A 24,911-nucleotide genomic window follows, 5' to 3' on the forward strand; every position below is an offset into this window, starting at 1 on the left:
GTTGGGCTTTGGGGAATGTCCCATATGGACCTTGCGGGGAGACTGAGAGGACGAAGGGCGTGGCGACAGCTTATTTCCTTTGGCTTTTGCACATATCCCATGAGATTCTGGCAAGGCTGAGCGTGCAGGTAGCAATGGGGTCCCTGAGGACTGGAGCCGGTGCACTGAGATCTCTCGCCACCGAGGCTGGGGTCCTGTGGTCCCGCCCGAGGGCCGCAACCCCCGCCCTTCCATGTGCCCGCCCCTCCCCTGGCTGTGCCGCTGCTCTGGCTGCTGCTTACCGCGCCGGACGCCGGGGCTGCAGGACAGGGCCGCACTGGCCGGCCACGGGGACGCCGTCGCTGACGGACACCGCAGCATGAAGCGGACGTAAGGACGGGGTTCGGGACTCCGACCCGCGCCAACAGCCCCCGGGGAGCCGCATCCTGCTCGCGCCTGAGCTCGGGGTCTCGGGCCCCGGGCTGGCCCCAGCGGGCGGCTCTGGAGCAGGTGGCCCCGCGAGCGGACGCGCGCCGAGCCTCCCGCCCGGGCAGCGCCGAGGCCGGGACCCGCTGCGGCGCGGGCGCCTCCTTCTGGCGGCGCTTATAGCTCTGCGCCCGGCGGGCTGGCCGCGAGGAAGCCCCCGCCCCGCGTTCCCGTGTGGTCACCTCCAGCCGGAGGATGCGCGGCCAGGTGCGCCGGCGGGTCCCGAGTTCTGGGGCAGCAGGCGCGGGGAAGCGCGAAGCTGCCCGCTTCAGGCGGGAGGTGAAGGGAGGGGGCTTAGCCCGGCGCTGGGCGGGGGTGCTTTTTGGGGCGGGGGAGGTCTCTGTCTTTACCGGAGTCCGCAGGCTCGGGGCCGAGGCTCCCTCGGGTCCTGCCTCCGCGGCCCGGCCCTCGGGGCCTCCCCGTCCCGCTGCCCCGGCCTGGCGCTGGCGTGCGCCAAGCGTGGGCTCCTACGACCCTGGCAGGTAGGTGGCCGAGAGGACCCCGGCGCGCCTTTCCGTTTGTGGGGGCGGTGGGTGCGGCCGGGCGATGGCAGCAGCCTGCGCCTCTGGTCTCACTGACGCCCCTTCCCTAGCTGCCTTCCGAGGGAACCGCGCTCTTGGGGGTCTCCGGGGCACATTGGAAACTCCCAGCTTAGAAACCACCTTAAGGAGCCCTACACGGAGCCGGGCTTGCCTGGCCTAGCAGAAAGCCAGCCGCAGCGAGACCCTCCGCCAGGCATAAGGCACTGGTGAGCCGCCACCCCACTTGCTCAGTAGTTAGCCGGGACGAAGGGGTCTGGCAGGCCCCTCAGGCAAGGCCTCTGTGCCGCATCCCTTTAAGGGGCGGGGACCAGCCCCATATCTTGGCTGGTTTTCCTGACTCTGAATGCAGAGAAAGTACGTCCAAGAGTTCAAACCACATTTGTGTTATTTTAATGGTGTTTAGTGCAGATGTTAATTGTGATTTATGTGAAATGGGTTGATGCAGAGGAATGAAGGTCAACTGTGGACAGGTGGACAGCTTTTGTTTTTTGTGTTTTTTTTTTTCCCCTCCTAAGCTTCTTTTTAGTGGGATGTGCATGGAGAGGATGACATTTGAATATCAGGCCACCAATGTGTATTTGGTCCCATCTGACACTTTGCTCCATAGACAGTCGTTGTACCCCAGGGATGAGGATGAACTAGGTTTTAAGCTGAGAAAGACATCTTCCTACAGTCGCTGCCGCCTGCGGGAAAGCCCCGCCTAATGGTTACCTGGCCGCACACAGGCCAATTCGTTGTGGTTACCTTCTCCCGTGAGCACATCTCTGCAGCCCTCTCAGGGGATGCCGTTCATTCCATATTTGATTGCCAGATGTACTTCTCAGGTCAGAAATCCAGCCCCAGATTGTTCGAGTCCTATAGTGAGTTTTTCTTGTGCTCCAGGTTTAGAAGTTTTAAATCTTTTTTATAGTGTATTCAATAGCACAAGTTAATTTCATAATTATAGGAAAGACATGGTTTGTGTGTTCCTTCTGTAAAGGATGTTTCAGAACTTAGACCTGGTTCCTTAGTCAAGGCTGTTTATTTGTGTTTACAGCGCTAACATTTGAAACGTCTTAAAATTGACTGCATATTGTGATTCTTTCCGCCACCCCCCACCTGGGATGCTCCTGTTCCGTGGTGGTTATTCCATGGTGTTACTAGGCGTGGAAGAGAAAATGGGCTTTGGAAATAATGTGTGTGAAGAACTTAGCACAGTCCTTGGCACATAGCAGATATTCAGTAAACATAAAAGTAAATCTTTCCTCTCTTCCTTGGGTTTGAGAGACCTGGGGATGATGATATTGGATGCAGTTTTGGTTGCATGCTCCGTTTTTAAATTAGGGAGATGAGGTCCCCCCGCATTCCTCCTCCCACTCAAACTTCCAGCTCTTCAGACATTTCCGTGGTAGATTAAAAATGAAAACTCATGTCTTGGACCTAGAAATAAAAATAAGGAAAAATTGAGCTCTTCCTCCTGAATCATGTGTTGCAGTTTAAAGGAAGGATGGCACATGCCCTGGAAGAGTGGTACACCATTCAGTACAGAAGAGCAGAGGGTCAAAGTGGACCCTTTCCTGCATCTGTCGAGTAGTCCTGCAGGTGAGGATTTTGGTTGTCGTTGGTTTCACATGTCCAGGTGGAACCAGATGAATTACCTGATTTCTCCTGGCACTGGCATCTGAGGAGTGGCCCAGGATGGTCGAAGCCTGACCATTGGCAGAGTGCTAGCTTTGCTGAGCCGTGCCTCTGAACTGGGATCTGCTAGGAGCAGCCATTTGCTTCCTCCAGCTTGTAGCAGGTTCCACGTGAATAGACGAAAGGGCCATCAAACCTAATGTTCTAGAATAAGTAAGAGCCATCATTGGCTTATTTATGTTCCATAATATTATGGGGCCCAGCATTTTAATTGAAGGGGTGGCCAGCCCCTCCACACCTGTGGGTATTTCTAGTCGGGTGGGATGAGAGACTGAGAAAAAAAATAAGACGCAGAGTCAAAGTATAGAGAAACAACAGTGGGCCCGGAAGACCAGCGCTCAGCATACCAAGGACCTGCACTGGAACCGGTCTCTGAGTTCCCTCAGTTTTTACTGATTATTATTTTCACTATCTCAGCAAGAGGAATGTGGTAGGAGAGCAGGATGATAATAGGGAGAAGATCAGCAAGAAAACATGTGAGCAAAGGAATCTGTGTCACAATTAAATTCAGGGGGAGGTACTATGTCTGGATGTGCACATAGGCCAGATTTATGATTCTCTCTGCCCAAACATCTCAGTGGAGTAAAGAATAACAAAGCAGCATTGCTGCCAACATGTCTCACCTCCCACCATAGGGCGGTTTTTCTCCTATCTCAGAATTGAACAAATGTACAATTGGGTTTTATACTGAGACATTCTGTTCCCAGGGGCAGGCAGGAGACAGTGGCCTTCCTCTATCTCAACTGCAAGAGGCTTTCCTCTTTTACTAATCCACCTCAGCACAGACCTTTCACGGGTGTCAGGCTGGGGGACGGTCAGGTCTTTCTCATCCCACGAGGCTATATTTCAGACTATCACATGGGGAGAAACCTTGGACAATACCCGTCTTTCTAAGGCAGAGGCCCCTGCGGCTTTTCGCAGTGCATTGTGTCCCTGGTTTATTGAGACTAGAGAATGGCGATGACTTTTACCAAGTATACTTCTTGTAAACATTTTGTTAACAAGGCACTTCCTGCACAGCCCTAAATCCCTTAAACCTTGATTCCATACAACACATGTTTTTGTGAGCTCAACATTGGGGCAAAGTGGCTGGGGCAAAGTTACAAATTAACAGCATCTCAGCAAAGCAATTGTTCAAGGTACAGGTCAAAGTGGGATTTCTTATGTCTTCCCTTCCTACATAGACACAGTAACAGTCTGATCTCTCTTTCTTTTCCCTTCATTTAATAATAATTATGCTCTGGATTTACTACTTGTTGCTTTTCATTTGAGGAAGTGAAACCTTTTTCATGACCTGTTGTCTCATTGATTCTTACTCATCTCTGAGGTCATCAAAGTTTAATAGGGTCTAATATTCTCATGTTATAGGCAAAGAAATGGAGATGACATGATTTGCTTTAAGTTGCAAATGAGTTGGTCCCTGAACTGGGATCTGAATTGGGTTTTTCTTCTTCTTCTTCTTCTTTTTTTTTTTTTGAAATGGAGTCTCTTGCTCTGTCGTGCCCAGGCTGGAGTACAGTGGCATGATCTTGGCTCACTGCAACCTCTGCCTCCTGGGTTCCAGTGATTCTCCTGCCTCAGCCTCCCAAGTAGCTGGGACTATAGGTGCCCGCCACCACACCCGGCTAATTTTTTGTATTTTTAGTAGAGACAGGGTTTCACTATGTTGGTCAGGCTGGTCTTGAACTCCTGACCTTGGCCTTCCAAAGTGCTGAGATTACAGGCGTGAGCCACTGCTCCCAGCCCAGGTTTTCCTTCTTAAGTTTCACTTTGCTGATACCTTTAGGGGAAAAAAAATCCACACATCTTTTTCTTTTCTTTTTTTTTTTTTGGAAGCAGAAGGACTTAAAGATACCAGATCATTGTGCTTTTCTGATGACTAGATAGTGGATGATAGTTAACATTTATTGAGTGTTTATTTGCAGGAATCTGTGCTAGGTGCTGCATAGACTCAAAAACATTCAAGGTAGAACTTCTTATCCCCAGTTTTACAGATGACAAGGTTTTGTGAGGTCCTAGGTCGAGGGAGTGATAGTGAGTGACAAAGCCTTGACTGAAAGCAGGGCTGGGCTCAATCCTGGGCTTTCTGATTCCAGAACGTGTGCTCCTCCTAACCCGTGTGCTAACGGGCCTTAGGGATGACTAATGGGCAGGCCTGAGAGCCCCGATGCCTGCTGCTGCCACCACCCCAGGTCTGATGGGAGGTGGGGTTGGACGGGCTTTATGTTCTATTGCAGTACAGTTTTCACACCCTGGCCTTTTCCTTTGCTAGAAGCATTCGTCTAGCCAGGTGGAGGGTCATTACTTTAGAAAAAATAATCAGAGCTGAGAAAACATCTGCATTTGCAGAGAATGAAGTATTTATTAAGACCAGATGGGCTGGGCGCAGTGGCTCACGCCTGTAATACCAACACTTTGGGAGGTTGAGGTGGGCAGGTTGCTTGAGCCCAGTAGTTTGACAGCAGCCTGGGCAACATAGCTAAACCCCATCTCTACAATAAGTACAAAAATTAGCCGGGCGTGGTGGTGTGCACTGTGGTTCCAGCTACTCTGGAGGCTGAGGTGGGAGGATTGCCTGAGCTCAGGAGGCCAAGGTTGCAGTGAGCCAAGATCACACCACTGTACTCCAGCCTTGGTGACAGAGCAAGACTCTGTCTCAAAAACGAACAAACAAACAAAACTAGATGGGGAGATTAGGGACAGAGAGAATCAAAGAGAATCAAAGTGGTTTGTGGACAGAGGAAATTAGTGATACTCTGACCCAGAGGCCATCTTTAGTGTCCAGGCCATTTTGCTTAAGCTGCTGGTGAAATTGTGAAACTGGAGGCATGGCACTTGGGCTAAAATCTGTGTGGTAAATAAGGCTCTCAGTTTCTCCTTTAGGTGGCAGAGTTGAAAATCTGATTCCTTTTTGGTCTTTAGCTTCCAGCATACTTTAATGCAGTACATTGCGGGCGTGGTGGGAATGTGGTTCAGAAATTTACCTAAACTCTGTGGACTTCCCCTCTCTCCAGCCACTCACTCTGTCATCTTTGGTTCCACTCTTCAGAATTCATCTCTGATCCCCTGGAGTTGGGGGGTGATGGGTGGTGTCAGATACCCAAGTGGTTGGGTTGCTTCAGTGAAGAGAACAGCATTCTGCCCCCATGGGCCTCAGTTGTACGTGACTTGTTTTGTGGGTGGCCTTTTAGCCATCTCTAGCTATAAAGACACCAAGAAACTGGGAGGAATGACCAGGAAACTGTCACCCCAAGCCCTGCAGTTGATTACTTTTTTTTTTTTTTGAGACAGCATCTCACTCTGCCACCTAGGCTGGAGTGCAGTGGCACGATCACGGTTCACTGCAACCTTGATCGCCTGAGTAGCTGAGACTACAGGCGTGCACCACCAAGCCTGGCTAATTTTTCACATTATTTGTAGAGATGGGGTTTTGCCACATTGCCCAGGCTGGTCTAGAGCTCCTGGGCTCAAACAATTTGCCTGCCTCAGTCTCTCAAACTGCTGAGATTACAGGTGTGAGCCACCATGCCTGGCCCCATTGACTTTTTCTCATTGGTGAGTTTAACAGAGGAGAGATGATTGCCGCAGTTTTAAAAAAGAGGCCAGGTGTGGTGGCTCACGCCTGTAATCCCAGCACTTTGAGAGGCTGAGGTGGGCAGATCACCTGAGGTCAGGAGTTCCAGACCAGCCTGGCCAACATGATGAAATCTTGTCTCTACAAAAAAATACAAAAATTAGCCGGGTGTGGGTGTTGCACACCTGTAGTGTCAGCTACTCAGGAGGATGAGGTAGGTGGATCATTTGAGACTGGGGGGCCAAGGCTGCAATGAGCAGATATCGCACCACTGCATTCCAGCCTTGGTAACAGAGCAAGACCTTACTGTCTCAAAAAAAGAATAGAAAAAAAAAAAAGAAATTAAAAGAAAGAAAAGTCTGGGTGCAATGGCTCATGTCTGTAATCCCAGCACATTCAGAGGCTAAGGTAGGAGTATTGCTTGAGGCCAGGAGTTTGAGACCAGCCCGGGCAACATAGTAAGACCCTGTCTCTACAAAAATTTTTAATAATTAGCCGGGCATGGTGGCGTACACCTATAGTCCCAGCTGCTCAGAAGGCTGAGGTGGGAGGATCACTTGAGGCCAGGAGCTCAAGGCTGCAGTGAGCTATAATCACGCCACTGCATTCCAGTCTGGGTGACAGAGTGAGATCCTGTCTCTTAAAAAAGAAAGGGAAGACAGAAATCAGATTAAAGAAGAGAGAAGAAGTGAGACTGTTGGCTTATACCTTGATGAAAGGTGGAAGCGGAAGGGCAAGAGCTTCTGCTAAGTAGTGAGGACCTTGGCAAGGACAACAATATCTTTTTTGTGTTCTGTTAGGCCGTGTCTCTCTAGCGCCCAGCTCAGAGTGCACGTGTGTTATGTGTGAGGGAATCTAGTGAGGAGTCTTCCTGCATTAGGCACGTCTGCAGGTGTCTGTTGAATTGTGTATCTGCTGAAGGATTCAGTCTGGTTAACTCTGGCAGGAGATTCGGTCTGGTTAACTCTGGCAGGAGATTCGGTCTGGTTAACTCTGGCAGGAGATTCGGTCTGGTTAACTCTGGCAGGAGATTCGGTCTGGTTAACTCTGGCAGGAGATTCGGTCTGGTTAACTCTGGCAGGAGATTCGGTCTGGTTAACTCTGGCAGGAGATTCGGTCTGGTTAACTCTGGCAGGAGATTCGGTCTGGTTAACTCTGGCAGGAGATTCGGTCTGGTGAACTCTGGCAGGAGATTCGGTCTGGTGAACTCTGGCAGGAGATTCGGTCTGGTGAACTCTGGCAGGAGATTCGGTCTGGTGAACTCTGGCAGGAGATTCGGTCTGGTGAACTCTGGCAGGAGATTCGGTCTGGTGAACTCTGGCAGGAGATTCGGTCTGGTGAACTCTGGCAGGAGATTCGGTCTGGTGAACTCTGGCAGGAGATTCGGTCTGGTGAACTCTGGCAGGAGATTCGGTCTGGTGAACTCTGGCAGGAGATGCGGTCTGGTTAACTCTGGCAGGAGATTCGGTCTGGTTAACTCTGGCAGGAGATTCGGTCTGGTTAACTCTGGCAGGAGATTCGGTCTGGTTAACTCTGGCAGGAGAGGGATGGACAGCACAGCCACGTGGTTAACTAGTAGCTTTTATTGACTTTTCCTATTTAAAGGTGAAATGAAAGCTTAGTCCCAGCCTTCTCCTCTCTCCTGCCCATGCTTCCTTTTTTTTTTAATTTTTATTTTTTTAATTTTTTAGACAGTGTCTTGCTCTGTGGCCCCAGCTGGAGTGGCGTGATCTCAGCTCACTGCAGCCTTGACCTCCTGGGCCCAGGCCATCTCCTGAGTAGCTGGGACTACAGGCCCACACCACCACACCCAACTAATTTTTAAATTTTGTGGAGAGATAAGCTCTCTCTGTGTTGCCCAATCTGGTCTTGAACTGCTGGGCTCAAGCAATCCTCCTGCCTTAGCCTCCCAAAGTGCTGGGATTACAGGCATCCCACTGCACCCAGCCCCCTGTCTCTTTTCTGTTGCCAGTTGAAGTCTGGAGGTGGCATGGGTCCCGGGAGGCCAGTGCCAGTGTTGGAAGCTTGGGAAGAGAGGAGGAGCAGCTTGGTCGGGGGGAAGATGGAGAATGCTCACTCCTGGCACCTGCAGCCCCCGGAGGAATGGCAGCTACCCTTTAGCGTGGACTGTCCCCAGCCCACAGAAAGTCAGCTTACAAAGGTTCTAGCCATATTCCTCCCTCCTCCACCAACAAAGCTCCTTGTTGTGGCTGAGAATTGTCGGGCTCTGATGGGGCAGGGACAGGGGTGGGAGAGCAGCACCTGGTGCTGATGAGCACAGCAGCGATGGTAGCAGAGATGCTTAGAGACCATTGGCCATGCCGCGCTCTGTCCTGAGTGCCTACGTGTCTTAATGCGCTCAGTCCTCACCACAGTGGACAGGCTGAGTGCTGTTATGATCCCTGCTTTTCACACTAGGAAGTGGGGCACAGAGGGCTAAAAAAAAAGTGGTGGCATCAGGATTTAGATGAAGGCATTGGGTTTTGGACTTGTGCTGTCACAGACCAGTTGAGGGCAACTGACTTGGGCATATTCCACAGGGTTACCTCCATCCTGGGGGTCACCCCTTCCTGTCTTCAGACCCCTCCTCCATATTTCCCTCTCTTCACTCTTGAGTTATCTCTCTGAAATGCCAGGAGAGGTGCATTGATGTTAGTTGGCATATTCCTTGAAATATTCCTGGCCTGTTTCTCAGGAGGCAGAGTCAGGAGGTAATTCTGAAGCACTGGGAGGAGAGCGTGGGCGCAGGGGGGCTTCCCAGGGGGGCACTTAGGATGCTGTGTGTTCAGGAACCTGGGGACTGTGCCTTGGGATCCAGAGAGTGCTGAGGGCAGCCCTGCTCTTGGAAAAGGTGAGGAAGCCCTTCCCTTCCTTCTGATTCCCAAGTTGTGGAACCCAAGCAGATCCATTATTGCCCCAGCTGAACTCCTTTATGATGATTCTTTTAAGAGAATGAGCTGGGCCGGGGGTGGAGGAAGGCAAGGGGAGGGAGAGCATTAGGACAAATTGTTGTGCCTACGCGAGTGAAAATGTGCCACACTTTAGGAAGAATTAAGAGTCCTTTATTAAGCTGGCGGCCAAAGAGACAGCTAATGCTCAAAATTCTCTCGGCCACGAGGAAGGGGCTCAATTAACTTTTATACCTAGGTTTAGGAAGGGGAGGAGGACTCAAATCTAATAATTTTACAGAAGTAAAAACATGAAAGAATCAAAAGAAGCAAAATGGTTACAGAATGATAAACAACTTAAAAGACAAATGGTTACAAGAAGAGCAACGGTACCAGGTGCAAGGTTCTAAATCTTTTATTATAATTAGATATAGGGTGTATGCCGGACAGGAACTCAAGGTTTTATGTTGTTATCTCTTGGAGAAAAATCCTGGGAACTTTATACATTGTTGGTGTTAGTACCTTATCAGTTAATTGGGCTCCTTTGAAATGCTGAGGATCTGTTTACCCAGGCCAACTCCTCACGAAAGGGGGTTGGGTGAGGAGCCCCCAGTGTCTTGTAAACTAAGGGGTCAATTGGAGTTTGTCTGGCCTTCCTAGCTAGAGAGAGTCTTATTTACATGGGAAGCAAGGCTAGGTGATTAAAGAGACAAGCAGGACAAAATTCAAAGTAAGGACTTAAAGTAAAAACAAGGTTAGGCATTTCATTTCCCCACTTGTGTTTTAGGGGAATCAAATCATTGATTCTTCAGTTACAACAAGGGGGTTATATTGAGTTCTTAGATACATAAGTTTGACAGAGGCTATGCGTTATTTTACAAAATTAAGGAACCAGTTTAATATGCAAAGCCTAAAAATTAAACTCAATAATATGATGATGATGGGTCCAGCTAACCCAGTGATTAAAGTAGTTAGCCAGGGGTTCCAATTGAACATGCTTTGATACCAGGGTGTGTCATTTTCTCGTTCTTGTTGGTGCCTATCTAGATTTTCTCGAACTTTTTGGAGTGTATCTTGTATGACTCCAGACTGATCGGCGTAAAAGCAACAGCTTTCTCCTAGAGGTGCACATAATCCTCCTTGAGAGAGGAACAGCAGATCTAAGCCTCGGCGGTTTTGAAGTACTACTTCAGCTAGAGACTCTACCTGGGAATGCAGTATATCTATGGCAGACTGAAGGTTATTTAAATCAGCATCTACCTGTTGGGACAAGGACATTAGTCCAGTTTCTCCTTGAACCAGGGCAGCCGTACCAATAGCTGCTGACTCAGCTATGCTAAGATTGGCTAAAAGAGGAACCAGTAGTGGGGCAGCTCTGCGTAGCCTGGGATGTAATTCCGGGGAAGCGATGACGAGTTGTCCTTCTGATCCACTGTACACGTATACCTGGGGAAGAACATGAACCAGAACACACAAGAGAGGTCCTGATTTTGTTCCATTAATGCAGCAAGTGAGACCTGTGATGCAGGCCAGCCAGGTATTGTTAGGCACTTGGTAAGAGACTGAGGTGCTCATGGGAGTAAGCAGAGACTGATTATAAATAGCCTGAAAAGGAGAAATAGATAAGTCATATCCAGTACTAATTAGACAAGAAGCACTTCCAGACACATCTCCTAATGTGAAAGCATGAGGTCGTGCATGACAGGATAAAGGACCACCTTTAAGTGAGACCTCTACTCCTAATCCTATATAAAAAGGAGGTTTTGCTTTTAAACATAGCCAACAATCCTGGGCTAGTTAAGGCTGGGTGAGGTTAAGGAAATGATGTACTCCACGAAGTATAGACATCAGACTGGTTGGAATTGATGTCTTTGCAGCTGGGTCTTAGGAACTGAGAATGGTGGGGGAACAGTTAAATTAACTTTGTCAGGGTGTTTTTGGAACATAGGGTCCCCTAGATCAGTTAAAGACCCGATTGGCTTGGGTAGGCTCCAGGGGACCAAAATTTTCTTTTGGATGGTGAACATAGTTCCAATATCGAATCCTGGGACGTAAAGTCTTAATCCCCATGACATACCGTAATACCATTGAGCTGAATTCAGTTCATGGACAATGATATTAAGAGGTTACAATTATTTTTAGAATGTGATTTGGGATGAGAAGCATGACTTATTGAAAGAGTTGGAGATCTAGTTGATCCCCCAGAGTAAGTGGCTGAAGTTACACATGTCCAATCCGGGCAGAAAAACTGGTAGGTATCTCAACAGCTAGCATCAGGGTGATTTCCAGGACAGAGGTAAAAGTCAACTTTTTGGAGTCCTTTTTCAGCACCTTTGGAGCTTCCACATCCGGCTTGGCTCCCAGAGTGTCCAAATCCTGCTGCAAGGTCGACACCTCCTGCTCCCATGACTGGCAGGTCATGATGTTCTTCGTGGGTACGAGCCGGCTCTGAGAACAGTATACATAAGTCGACTGCAAAGGTGACTTCCTTGGAGGTACCAGCCTTCCAAGTAGTATTGGCAAAAACACGTCCTGTTGTGAAAGAGGTGAGGAGGAAGGAGTAGGAAGGCACAGAAGACATTACAGGCAAGGATAAACAAAAGAAGTAAATAAAAAGAATTAATTTAACAGTTTCACCCGACTTAGGCACAGTTTTAAGGGGCCTGACCCAGGCTTGGGGATCCATGTTTCTGTTTGGGCTTTGTTGGCCTTTTTGATGTGGGAGTGATGAATCCAAGCAGGAATTCCATCCACCTTCAGAGCTGTTGGCGTCGTGAGGATGATGGTGTGAGGTCCCTTCCAAGCAGGAGTTAGTCCTTCTCTCTGGAACTTTTTAACAAACACCAGGTCACCAGGCTGGAATGAATGGCAGGGCCCCATCTGGTCAGGAACTGGACTGGGATGGGCTTCTTGAACAAGTGGCAGAATGATCTCTTGTACCTGTTGGAGAGACTATAGGTACTGCAATAAATTAGCTTGTGATATTTCTGCCAAATGGGCATCTTTTAGCTTAGGTAAGATAGGCAGTGCCCGCCCATACATAATTTCAAAAGGTGAGAACCCAGCCCGATAAGGGGTGCACCTTACTCTAAGTAGGGCTAAAGGAAGGAGACTTATCCAATTTTCACCAGTTTCTAGAATTAATTTTGTAAGAGTGTTTTTTAGGGTACGGTTTATGCATTCTACCTGTCCAGAGCTCTGGGGTCAATAGGCACAATGGAGCTTCCACTGGATGTTTAATGTCTTACTGACTGACTGAGCTATGGACGAGGTGAAGGCAGGTCCATTATCAGACCCTATGCAGCAGGCAGTCCATATCGGGGGATGATTTCAGAGTAAGAACTTAACTACTGTATTAGCTGTCTCGTTCTTGGTAGCAAATGCCTCAGTCCATCCGGAGAAGGTGTCTACTAATACTAAAAGGTATTTGTGCCCAGCCCAGTGTGGCTTTACTTCTGTAAAGTCAATTTCCCACTTTTCTCCTGGCGAGTTTCCTCGGAGACGGTGACCTGGGCTGGGTTTAGGACCTTGCTTGGCATTTGCCTGGGCACAGGCTGTGCACCGGAGAACTGCTTGATCTGTTAGGCTTTGTAGATAAGAGATCTTAAAACAGCTCTGGAGGATCTGGGCTAATTTTGCCCCACCTAAATGGGTGGTAGAATGTAGGTGACTGACTAAAGTTTTTCCAAGAGCTTGGGGTACGAAGATTCTAGAGTCAGGAAGAATCCACCAACCTTTTTGATTTTTATTTGCTCTAAGATTTGAAGCCAATTTTTCTTCTTCTGTTGAGTACATAGGGTTGTCAGGCAGATCTGGCTGTGGAAAAGAAACTGCCGGCAGCAGGTTTATGGGTGGAACTGAAGACCGCGCCACTTCCCGAGCTGCTGAATTGGCTTTTTGGTTACCGCAGGCAATGGCCATGTTTTCTTTTTGATGTCCTTTACAATGGATTACAGCCACCTGCTGAGGGAGCCACACAGCTTCAAGTAGGGCTAGAATTTTCTCTTTGTTCTTGATCATTTTTCCGGCTGATGTGAGCAACCCGCACTCTTGGTAAATGGCTCCATGTACATGCACAGTAGCGAAAGCATACCTGCTGTCAGTGTAAATGTTAATACATTTATTCTTACCCCATCGGAGAGCCTGAGTAAGGGTGATCAATTCAGCTTTTTGCGCTGAGGTGTTCGCTGGTAAAGCCTGAGCCCATAACACATCTGTCTCTGTGGTAACAGCTGCACCGGCTTTTCATATCCCCTGCTCGAGAAAACTGCTGCCATCCGTGAACATGGTGCCGTCCGCCTTTTTCAGGGGCACATCTTGAAGATCTGGCCTGCTAGTTTTGGTAGCTTCTAACAGCTCCTGACAGTCATGGACAGGAATATTAGAATCTGGATCTGGGAGTAGGGTAGCAGGATTTAAACACCTTGTGGGAGAGAAAGTCAAACGATGCTGATCCAACAGTAAACTCTGATATTGTAAAATGCGAGTATTTGACATCCATTTACCTGAAGCACTTCGTAGTAAAGTCTCTACAGCATGAGGAGCTGTAAGGGTTAAATTCTGGCCTAGAGTTAACTTATCAGTTTCTTGGACTAGGCTTGCTGTAGCCTCTACCGCTCGCAAGGAACTTGGCCATCCTGAGGCCACAGGATCCAGCTTCTTAGATAAATAAGCCACTGGGCATCTCCAAGGTCCTAAAGTCTGAGTAAGCACTCCCTTAGCAACTCCCTGGCTCTCATGGGCAAACAGATGAAAAGGCTTTGAGATATTTGGGAGGGCTAAAGCAGGGGCTGCAGTTAAAGCCTTTTTCAGATTTTGAAAAGCCTGTTCTCTGGTGTCTGTCCAAATCAGTGGGCCATTACCTTTTGTAGCAGTGTACAAAGGCTTTGCAATCTCTGCAAACCCCAATATCCACAGACGACAATATCCCATGGCTCCCAGGAATTCACGTACCTGTCTTGGTGGTGGGAGTGGGGATTTGCAGGGTGGCTTCTTTCCAGGCACTGTTGAGTGCCCTTTTTCCTTGGTTTATCTCGTACCCCAGGTAGGACACTCTGGGAAGACAAAGCTGGGCCTTTTTGGCTGAGACTAGATACCCAAGCTCCTGAAGGAGGTAGAGCAGGTCCCTTGTGTGTTGTAGACAACTGTCCATAGTTTCAGTAGCTATTAAAATATCGTCCGCATATTGAAGAAGAGTACAGTTAGGGTGACTAGCTCGGAAGGGTATAAGATCTTGCTGAAGAGCCTCTCCAAAAAGGGTGGGGGAATTTTTAAAACCCTGAGGTAACCGAGTCCAAGTCAGCTGGGTAGTGTCTCCTGATCTTGGATCTGCCCATTTGAAAGCAAAAATCGGCTGGCTTTTGGGGGCCAGAGGAATAGCAAAGAAAGCATCTTTCAGGTCAAGGACAGTGTATACTATATGTTCTGGTGGGAGCAGGCTGAGTAGAGTATAGGGATTAGGGACACTTGGGTGGACAGTAACAGTCCATTTATTAACTTCCCTCAAGTCTTGTACTGGCCAGTAATCATTTGTTCCAGGTGTCTGGACCAGCAAAAATGGCGTGTTCCAGGCAGACTGGCTTGGGGTAAGTATGCCAGCTTGTAACAGTCATTGAATGTGGGGATTTATCCCCTCTCTAGCCTGCTGACTTGTGGGGTACTGCTTTACCTGGACCGGTATGGCAGTGGCCAAGAGTTCTACAACTACTGGCGGATGGTGTTTAGCCAGTCTGCGAGGGTTTGGCTTGGCCCAAACTTGGGGAAAAAGTGTCTGTAGGTCCAGCAAAAGAGTATTAGTATTTTCCTCCAGTGATTGTGACGGTGAAACCAGAAGGTATTCTTCTGACAGAGGGGTAGTTAGCAAGAGTTGGGCAGTGGGGGAAGTTGCATTTCCTAGTGTGAGGTGAGCCTGCTGAGCTGAAAAGGAGATTGAGGCCTGTAACTTATGGAGCAGATCTCGTCCAAGGAGAGGAAAAGGACACTCTGGAACTACTAGAAAACAGTGTGTCACTCTTTTCTGTCCCAAGTTTACTTCTGGGGAGTGTGTGACAGGATATTCTTGAGTAGCTCCAGTTGCCCCTTGTACAGTTATTTTTTTGTTTGAGACACTGCCCAAGGGAGTCTGCAGTACCGAGTGCTCTGCCCCGGTGTCTACTAGGAAACGTACAGGCTGGCTCCCCACTGTAGCAGTTACCATGGGCTCCTGGGGGCCGAGAGCGAGGGAGCCCTGGCCCCATCAATCGTCAGGCTCCTCTGTTGCGGGCAGGGTGAGAACCTTTTTGTTTTTTGATTTTTCTTTTGGCAGTAATGGGCACTCCTTTTTCCAATGCCCAGTCTGCTTGCAATAGGCACATTGGTCTTTTCCTAGAGGGGCCTGTTCACCTCTTTTACTTTTCTGGCGGGGACCCGAGGTTCCTTGGCCATTTTTCTGGAATGGGGACCTTTCCTTTTTGCCCTCTTGGATAGCTGTTACTGAGATTTTTGCTTGTCTTTTATATGCTTTATCAGCGGCTTTTTCAGTTGCCCGTGTTGCTTGTTTTTGTTTTTCAGATTCTTGGTTCTCAAAAACCTCCTGGGCTATATCTAAAAGCTGACTGATATTCATCCCAGCAAATCCTTCCAGTTTTTGGAGTTTTCTCCTAATATCTGGGGCTGCCTGAGCCACAAATGCCAAATTAAGAGCACGGCTATTCTCGGGAGCCGCCAGGTCAAAAGGGGTATAAATTCAATAAGCCTCCTGGAGATGTTCTAAAAACGCTCCTGGTGACTCATCAGGCCCCTGGACAACTTCAGTTGTCTTAGACAAGTTTATGGGCTTCTGAGCGACTCCTTTAATACCCGCAAGGAGATACTGGTGAAAATCATCCAAAGCTCTCCTTCCACCTGAGGAATTTGGGTCCCAATTAGGCTGGGTGGAGGGAAAGACCTCCTCCAGGAGGTCTCTAGCTTCCTCCTCAGGCCTACCGGCTGATGCAAGGAAGTGCTTTCTGGCCTCTCTTCAGATATGCTCCCTCTCCTCAGAGGTAAAGAGAGTTAAAAGGAGCTGTTGGCAGTCATCCCAGGTGGGTCGATGGGTCCGGAGCACGGACTCCATCAGTGAGGTCAAAGCCTGAGGCTTTTCAGAGAAGGGAGGATTATGAGTTTTCCAATTATACAAGTCAGAAGTAGAAAAAGGGACATAAACCAGGAAGGGGGCTGAGCGCTCGTCCCCTGGAGGGACTTGTGCCTGTCTCAGTGGTAGTAGAGGGGCTGCTTCCTCCTGCTGTGGTCGCAGGCAGGAGGCAATGGGCCACGAGCCCACAGGGGACATCATCAAAGAGACATGGGATGAAGCTAGAGGGATAGGTTGGTTGTAAGGTGGTGGAACTGGGTGAGGGAGACTCTCCTCTTCTTCAGAGGGAGGCAAAACAGGGGGAGCCAAACTGGCTGAAGGTAGAGGTGAAAATGCGGCCTGGCTCAGGAGGACTTTGGAGGTGGAGTTGTGAATGGCACATGAATGAAGCCACGGAGGAGAGTTTTTAACCAAACTTAACCATTGATCTATATATGGAAACTGATCAGGGTGGCCAGGAGTTCTGGTAACAACTCGCCACATAGCTTGAACAATGGGCAGGATTTAATGACCCTTCAGAGGGCCATCCAACTCCAAACTCTGGCCGTTCTAGTTCACAGAGTGTCCGGAGCTTGCATTTTTTTAAGGCGGACTCCATAGTCTTCTGAGAAACCAAGAGAAAAATTGTTCAGCATACACTGGAGAGGGCTCCAACCCTTACAGGGCTGGGAGGAAGTGTTTCCCATTTTATTATTATTATTTAAAGGCAATTCAGCAAAGTCTCGAGCAGAGATATCAGATCCAACACGGGCAGACAAACTCTTTCCCTGGGGGGCTGGAGTGTCGAGAAAACAGAATTAACATGATCAGGAAGAACAGAAAAACCATAACAGCTAATACCACTTGCCACATTGCTGCAGCTCTTAGATTGAGGGAGGGGAACTAGGGGCCAGCCTGAGGTGAGCAAGAAGGTCTGCAGGGTGGCTGTTTTGAACCCACCACCAGTTTAGTTTAGAAGAGGAGCAGTCACTAGGACGTGGGGTGTGACAGTCTAAATACCCGTAACCTTCATGGTGCCAGAAATTCCAATCAGGTGAATGTTCTCCACACTCTTTTCCATAGCAACACCTTACTTGTTTATGACAGAAAAGACAAGACTGTGGTGGCCAGTCTAAACGATTGATGAGAAATTTAACCTCTTGTGACAAAAAATCAGCACTAAGGACCTTGAAGAAATTTTTACCCAGACGTCGTAGACAATATCCACGTCCTGACTTGTAACACCTTAACAACTATTAAGTAAGACAATAGACACTGAACAAAACAGTAAACATAAAACAAACGATTGACCCTAGGGCATGTAAATAATTATGACAGTTTTCGCTGTTTTTCCTTCTTTATTAGACAGACAAGGGAAGGGGGTCCCGTGATGGGATCATTCAGATGCCCACCTGGCCACTCCCCCAGAGGACTTGGGCTCCTCTTAGCATTGGCAGGCCGGTATAAACCCCCGGCTCATATCGAGCTATGCCCGATGCTGCCTTAAGCCTTATGAGGTCACCACAGAACTGCAGGTGAGGGCCCACTCGAACTCCGTAGCTTTCGCCATGGAGCTACAAACTGGAAGACAAATGCAAGCCTTTGTCCTCCCACATTCACACACCATTCACACAGTTTATAACAATTTTTTTTCTCTTTTTTTTTCCTTTTCTTTCCCGGAGATTCTCCAAGAAACCTGAACAAAAGAAGGATGTAAGATAGAAAAGAGAGAGAGAGAGAAAGAAAGAGACCGGTCTGCCAGAAACCAAGGCTTAACTCCCCAGCATCCTGGGCTGCGAGTTAAGTCAAGGGAGGGTCCTCATCAAGACCTCTTCCCACCCAAACCAAGACACAAAGGTGCCTACCAGAAAACCAAGGCTCAACCCACTAGCATCCTAGAGTAATGGGCTGAGTCAAAAAAGGGATGCCCTCATCAGGGCCACTCCCCTCTTAGCAGAAACGAAGTCAAATCTGACCTGCCTGACCCCAGGGTCAGAAGCTGAGGACTCGGATGTTGAATTTTAGGGCACTGACACGGTGGTCGATTTGCTCTCCTCCAGAAGGTGGTCACTCTTCAGGGACCTGAAAAAATTCTCTTCTCAGGTGGCGCCCCCCGCTCCGAGCTGGCCGTCCTTCCAGGGGAGCCCAGAGCGAGACCGGCTCTCGCCCGGTGGCATTAATATCTCGGTGGGACCTCCATTTATGTTGTGCCTACGCGAGTGAAAATATGCCACACTTTGAGACGAATTAAGAGTCCTTTATTAAGCCAGTGGCCAAAGAGACAGCTAATGCTCAAAATTCTCTCGGCCACGAAGAAGGGGCTCGATTAACTTTTATACCTAGGTTTAGGAAGGGGAGGGGGACTCAAATCTAATAATTTTACAGAAGTAAGAACATGCAAGAATCAAAAGAAGCAAAATGGTTACAGAATGATAAACAACTTAAAAGACAAATGGTTACAAGAAGAGCAATGGTACCAGGTGCAAGGTTCTAAATCTTTTATTATAATTAGATATAGGGTCTATGCCGGACATGAACTCAAGGTTTTATGTTGTTATCTCTTGGAGAAAAGTCCTGGGAACTTTATACATTGTTGGTGTTAGTACCTTATCAGTTAATTGGGCTCCTTTGAAATGCTGAGGATCTGTTTACCCAGGCCAACTCCTTATAAAAGGGGGTTGGGTGAGCAGCCCTCAGTGTCTTGTAAATTAAGGGGTCAATTGGAGTTTGTCCGGTCTTCCTAGCTAGAGAGAGTCTTATTTACATGAGAAGCAAGGCTAGATGATTGAAGAGACAAGCAGGACAAAATTCAAAGTAACGAGTTAAAGTAAAAACAAAGTTAGGCATTTCAAATAACTAATGCACGTGGGGCTTAAAACCTAGATGACAGGTTGATAGGTGCAGCAAACCACCATGGCACATGTATACCTATGTAACAAACCTGCACGTTCTGCACATGTATCCTGGAACTTAAAGTAAAATTTTTAAAAAATTAAAAAAAGAGAACGAACCATCTGGGAATCCTAATCACTGTGTATAATTGGCACATGAACTTATGGAACAGTTTGGCCATGACTAGTCAGAGTCATCCATTTCCCTGTGAAAAAGGAAAAGGAAAATTTTAACTAGTGACATGGGCTTGGGTCAGTTTCTTTCCAAAACAGATAGGCTTTCTCAAAACCACCCTTGCAGGGGTAGAAGAAACAAATAAACCTTCTGCTTTTGGTATTCTAAGTTCCTTTAGACAGTGGGGCCTGTGGACAATTATATAAGAAAGTCATAACAGTGATTGCTTCACCTTACTGTGGCCAGACTGCGCACACACCATTTCTAGTCTTCAGGTAGGGTCCTTTCACCCCATTTTACAGCAGGGAAGCTGTTCCAGTGAGGTAAAGGGCCATAAACCCAATAATTTGCGTAGCTAATGACTCCAAATCCCATGAGATAAATGTTCAGGGAGCAAAAGGAAGAGGAATGGGGCAGAAAAAGACAGTATGAGGCAGGGAAAAAATTCACAGGTGGCAGCTTGAATCGGCCCTCTGGGTTTAGTGAGCACTGTGCTAGGCCCTAGTGGAGGGTGGGGACACAAACAAGCCCCTGGGCCTCAACCACCCTCAGGGAGCCAGGGAGCAGGGGGGATTCCTACTTTAGGAATCCTTTACACACTGACTTTTTTCAGCACGTTTATTGAGCACCTGTTGTATGTAAGTGCCACGTGGTAAGACAGCCTGTGTCTGCAAGAGGTTGATATTTCTAAGAGGCTAGATGCATTGTCAGCCATGCAAGTGCAGTAACCTGGATTTAACTGGCCAGGACGCCCTGGACATAGAGTGCTAAGCAAATTTATGCTAACTAGTAAAATATTCTTCTTGATTTGGTTTTATTTCTTGCACATAAGATTGAGAATTTCTAGAATTTACCTACCCCCTGTGGCTGCTGTTTGTGGAATGTTTGTGTTTTGCAAACAGGATCATTTTGCAACTCCTTCCTGAGGACCAGCCCTGCACTTTGGCTGCAGGAAAGGCTGGGACCATTTCCCTTGCCTGCAGGCTGCCCTTGGGCCCGTCACCACTTTGGACCTGGTGCTCTCAATGTGCTTGTCCTTGCCCAGCTACTCATCGAGAGGTATAGGTTCCCCAAGTGGACTGGGCAGCCCTTCCTAGAGGGGGGTTTTGCAGTCTGTGCCCTTTCCTAGGTGCTCTAGCAACAGTGGGTGGCAGCAGTCCTGGGCTTGGAGGCACCTCATCCATGCTTTGGGCATTAGATTGTCCATGCTGCTTCTAGAGCTCCCTTCTAACCCTAGGACCACGGTGCTGTGTCTACCATGGCCTCGGAGCTGGTTGGAACCTTGTAATAATGTCATCAGCCAGCACGGTAACAAGCCCCCCATTCCTCCACCTTCCTGAAGTATTTGTTTGTCATGTGCTGTATTTGGAAGCTGATGTGTTGTGGGAAAAGGCCTAATAGGACTTCTTACTACTGGATATGGTGAGTGAGATACCGTTTTGCTTGGGTTTTAACCTTTTATTTTCTAAGACCTTTGGATCCATTTGCTCAGGTCCATTCAAATAGAAATTACTTATATCTTCTAGAAATGAATTAAATACCTGACTTCCGCTCCCTGCTATATTAACTGAGCTGACTTGCTAACATGCAGGACACTTTTTTTTTTTTTTTTGAGATGGAGTCTCGCTCTGTTCCCCAGGCTGGAGTACAGTGGCTCGATCTCGGCTCACTGCAACCTCCACCGGCCAGGTTCAAGCAATTCTCCTGCCTCAGCCTCCCAAGTAGCTGGGACTAGAGGCACGCACCACCATGCCCAGCTAATTTTTTGTATTTTTAGTAGAAATGGGGTTTCACCATGTTGGCCAGTCTGGCCTGGAACTCCTGACCTCATGATCCACCCTTTGCAGCCTCCCAAAGTGCTGGGATTACAGGTGTTAGCCACCGTGCCTGGCCCTGAAGGACACTTTTACATGCTGCTAATGACAAGTTCCCTCTGTGCATGACCACCAGCCCAGGGGAAGGGTTCATGGCTTAAAGGTATCTCTTACCCTTCAAGCAAACTTGATGTATGGAAATGTGGATTTACCTTCAAAATAAACTAGTCTGTATCTGTACTTCTTGACTTGAAATGAAATTCTTCACAGTGAAGGAATTTTGCAACAGAATTCCTTCTGTAGGAATTTAAAAATTTACCTTGCTATAGACAACATTTTAGGCAGTCTGATATTCCACTATTGGTGGGAAAGACTGCCTGTCACTTTCACCTGCCTGCCCCTCTTTGTCCCCCTACAGCACTTACACACATGCGGGCTCAGAGGCACAGGTGCTCCTGGCTCTGCCTGCAGCCTCCCAGGCCTGTCATCTGGGCCTGTTGGTGCGGCACATGGATCTAGGTGCCGTCAAGGGCTGTCAGTTGTGGCGTGTCCTGGCAGGGCCTGGCTGGCCCGGCCTCTGCTCATGCAGTATTCATATGCACGCCAGGAGCCGTGTGGACCATCTCTGCTGCGCTGCCCCACTCAGCTCTGTGTGCAGTTGCTTTCCTTTCTTGCTTGTCTCCAGGCCATTTTTGTAAGCTTTTATGAGGTCCAAATGCTTAGGCACAGGCAGTAGGCAGGAAAATCCAGCAGGGCATATAGATCATTCCCAGTAGTAAAAGAGGTCAAGGGGTTTGGCTAAAAACCTCACTTATATCGGGATATGGGAAAAGTGGGAGGGAACTGATTTCTCAGGAGTCCACTTCATAATATGTGTCATGGCATGATCGCTTTCAATCCTCATGACAGTCTTACAAAGTTACCCATATGAGGCCCACTTGAAAGATGAAATGCAGTGAGGTTAGATGACTTGCCTGAGATCTCTCACCTGGTAAATGGTGGAGCTAAATCAGAGTAAGACACTCAAACTGCGTTGTGGCTAAGAGCTTGGACTCTGGAACCAGACTGTGCTGTACTATACCAGTTACTAGAGTGTATGACCTGGAGTGTGTTCCTTATCCTCCCGAGACTCAGTTTCCTCATCTGTGCAATGAAGGGCATAACAGTCCTACTCACCTCGTGTGGTCAGAAGCATTTAGAATCCTCCCAGCACGTGGTAAGCACGCAGTGAGCACCCCACACATCAGCTGGTACTGTCACTGACTGGTGCTCATGAAACTTGGAATGGAATTCTGAGGCTTGGGGCTTCCTCTTATCCAGAGACAGTCTTCAGGGGAGCATGCTGGGTCCAGACTGTCCAGTGAGTCAGCACAGGTTTCTTTGCAGTGTTTGGATGGGTGAGAATGAACAGTACCACCTCCAAGGGGGAGTTCTTTCTTATCTTGCTGGTCCCCTCCTCATCCCACTTGCTCCCGCTCTCTAACTGCCTTTCTCATCAATATGAAAGCATCTGCAAAAGCCTGCTCTCTAGCTCACTCCTGATCCCCTGGGGCTTTACTTTTTTTTTTTTTTATTAGCGCTTCTTTAAACCTCCTGAAATAACTTATTTATTAAGGTTGTATCTGTTGGTCCCTTCCTCCACATGTTGTGTTGTCCTGGGTTTTAGGGCAGGGGCGGCTTCATGGAAGTGTACAACAACCTTGTCTCTGCTCATGACAAACCAGCCTCAGGAGAGCCAGGGTAATATACACAACAGTTATGGAGAAGAAAAGGGATGAAATACCCAGATGGCATAGACAGTGTGATTCGGGAAGACAAGCGTGCTATTACTTCTTGAAAATCTGTTATATGCCAAGTGTCGGTTCAGAAGCTTTATATGCATTGTCAGCCCTGCAAGTTAGGGGATACTGAGTCATTCCCTCTTTGCAGATGAGGACCCAGAGACAGAAGCATCTTGTGCAAGGGCACTCGGCACATGGGTGAGAGGAGTGGGGGGGTTTGAACCTGTGACCATGTTGACTTCCGTGGGCCTACGGAGGAGATGCAATTTGAACTGTGCCCAGGCCATGGTCAGATTGTCTAAGTGAGATGTGGGGGTGCTGGGGTGAGCACAGGCCCAGGGTTGAGAGTGAGCAGCATGCATTCGGGGCAGTGAGGAGGCCAGCCTGGCCAGGCTGGGGTTGCGTTCAGCGTTGATGAGCTGCTGTACTGGGTTCTGTCTGGGTGATGGGAGATAAGTAAAGATGTGTTCCTTGCCCTCTGGGATCTTGCGTCACCTGGTGAGACAGACACACAAATAGATGATTTCAGCGCTGTGTGGTAAGAGCTATGATGAGGGTAAGTATAGGGAGCTGTGGGAGCAGAGCACAGGGAGGAAAGGCAGAGAACAGCATGAGCAAAGGCATGGCCTTGAGGGCTTTTCTTGTTTATTCTCCTGGTCGAATGGATGTCAGGGTACAGTGTGGGCTTTATGGGCATCAGGGAACCTGTTGGGGGTTTGAACATAGAGCGACAGCGGAAGTCGAGTTTTAGGTCAGTTAATCTTGTGGAGGTGGGAGAACTGAGTCAAGCATGATCAGCCGGGGAGGAGTCAGCCAACTTTTTTCTGTAGAAGGCCAGAAGGTAAATGTTTTAGGTTCCATGAACTGGTTGGACTCCGCGGCTGCCCCCCTCTGCTGTTGTGTGAAGGCAGCCACAGAGAACACAGAAGTGGATGGCTGTGGCTGGATTCCAGTAATGCTTGTATTTGTGGCCTCTGAAACTTAAATTTTATGTCATTTTTACATGTCACAAAATAGCCTCCTTTTAATTTTTTTCCCCAGCTCTTTAAAAATGTAAACACCAGGCAGGGTGCAGTGGCTCATGCCTGTAATCCCAGCACTTTGGGAGGCCAAGGCGGGTGGATCACGAGGTCAGGAATTCAAGACCAGCCTGGCCAAGATGGTGAAACCTCCATCTCTACTAAAAATAGAAAAAATTAGCCAGGCACGGTGGCAGGTGCCTGTAATCCCAGCTGCTTGGGAGGCTGAGGCAGGAGAACCACTTGAACTCGGAGGGTGGAGGTTGCAGTGAGCTGAGATCGCACCACTGCACTCCAGCCTGGGCGACAGAGTGAGACTGCTTTTCAAAAAATGAAACAAAACAAAAAACAGAAATGTAAACACCATTCTTTGCCTGTAGGCTGGATTTGGCACATGGGTGGTGGTGTGCCCACCCCTGGCAGGTGGGGATGATTCAGGTGTGACATGACAAGAAACTGGAACAGGATGTTGGCAGTGGATGTGGAAAGGAAGGGACCTGATGCCAGATACATTTTTGGGAAGAGGACACTGATTAGATAGAAGGGATAAGGAAAGGGCAGCACCCCAGATAATGCTGGGTAGGTGCCTTTCCAGCCCCTTGTTGGTAAAGCTGGCCTTGTTTCCCAACCGTCAGAAGTATGACTTGGTTCTGAAGAAAAACCCAGAGATGGTAGATGCTCACAGACTTCCATCAGCATTGTTAGCTGTCCCCATGCATGTCTCCCTGGGGGTGGTGCTGTGCCAGTTTCTCTGCTGCCTTGGCCTCGGGTGTGCTGGGCAGCAGGTGCCCCCCGCTGTGACTGGGGCAGCATGCCTGCCTGTTTGTTGAGCCACAGGTAGTCACCTTTAGGGCAACTCTATTTTGATATAATTTGCTGTTTACAGAGAAGTTGCAGGAGGAGTACTAGGCACTCGCCATCTATTACCTGGATTTATTAGATTTGATCGTTTGACCCCATTTGCTTTGTCATTCTCCCAGTGTGTAGATGCATTT

The 24,911-nt window shown here is 48.4% G+C and overlaps 1 protein-coding gene across 3 annotated transcripts in view; it reads left to right on the forward strand.

Annotated features, from left to right (window-relative positions):
* Positions 1–217: 217 nt before the first annotated feature.
* DGCR6L (DiGeorge syndrome critical region gene 6 like) overlaps positions 218–24,911 on the forward strand; it is a 76,332-nt gene continuing 51,638 nt past the window's right edge. For 2 of the 3 annotated variants that reach the window (XM_054469150.2, XM_054469157.2), the window contains exon 1: positions 218–369. In XM_054469150.2, coding sequence (XP_054325125.1) covers positions 233–369 — 137 coding nt within the window. In that variant the 5' untranslated portion in view covers positions 218–232. Of the gene's footprint in view, positions 370–1,057; positions 1,214–24,911 lie in introns of all 3 variants that reach the window. The other variant, XM_054469149.2, reaches the window with a different exon arrangement.

The sequence above is a fragment of the Pongo pygmaeus genome, chromosome 23, assembly GCF_028885625.2.
Source record: "Pongo pygmaeus isolate AG05252 chromosome 23, NHGRI_mPonPyg2-v2.0_pri, whole genome shotgun sequence".
NCBI lineage: Eukaryota > Metazoa > Chordata > Mammalia > Primates > Hominidae > Pongo > Pongo pygmaeus.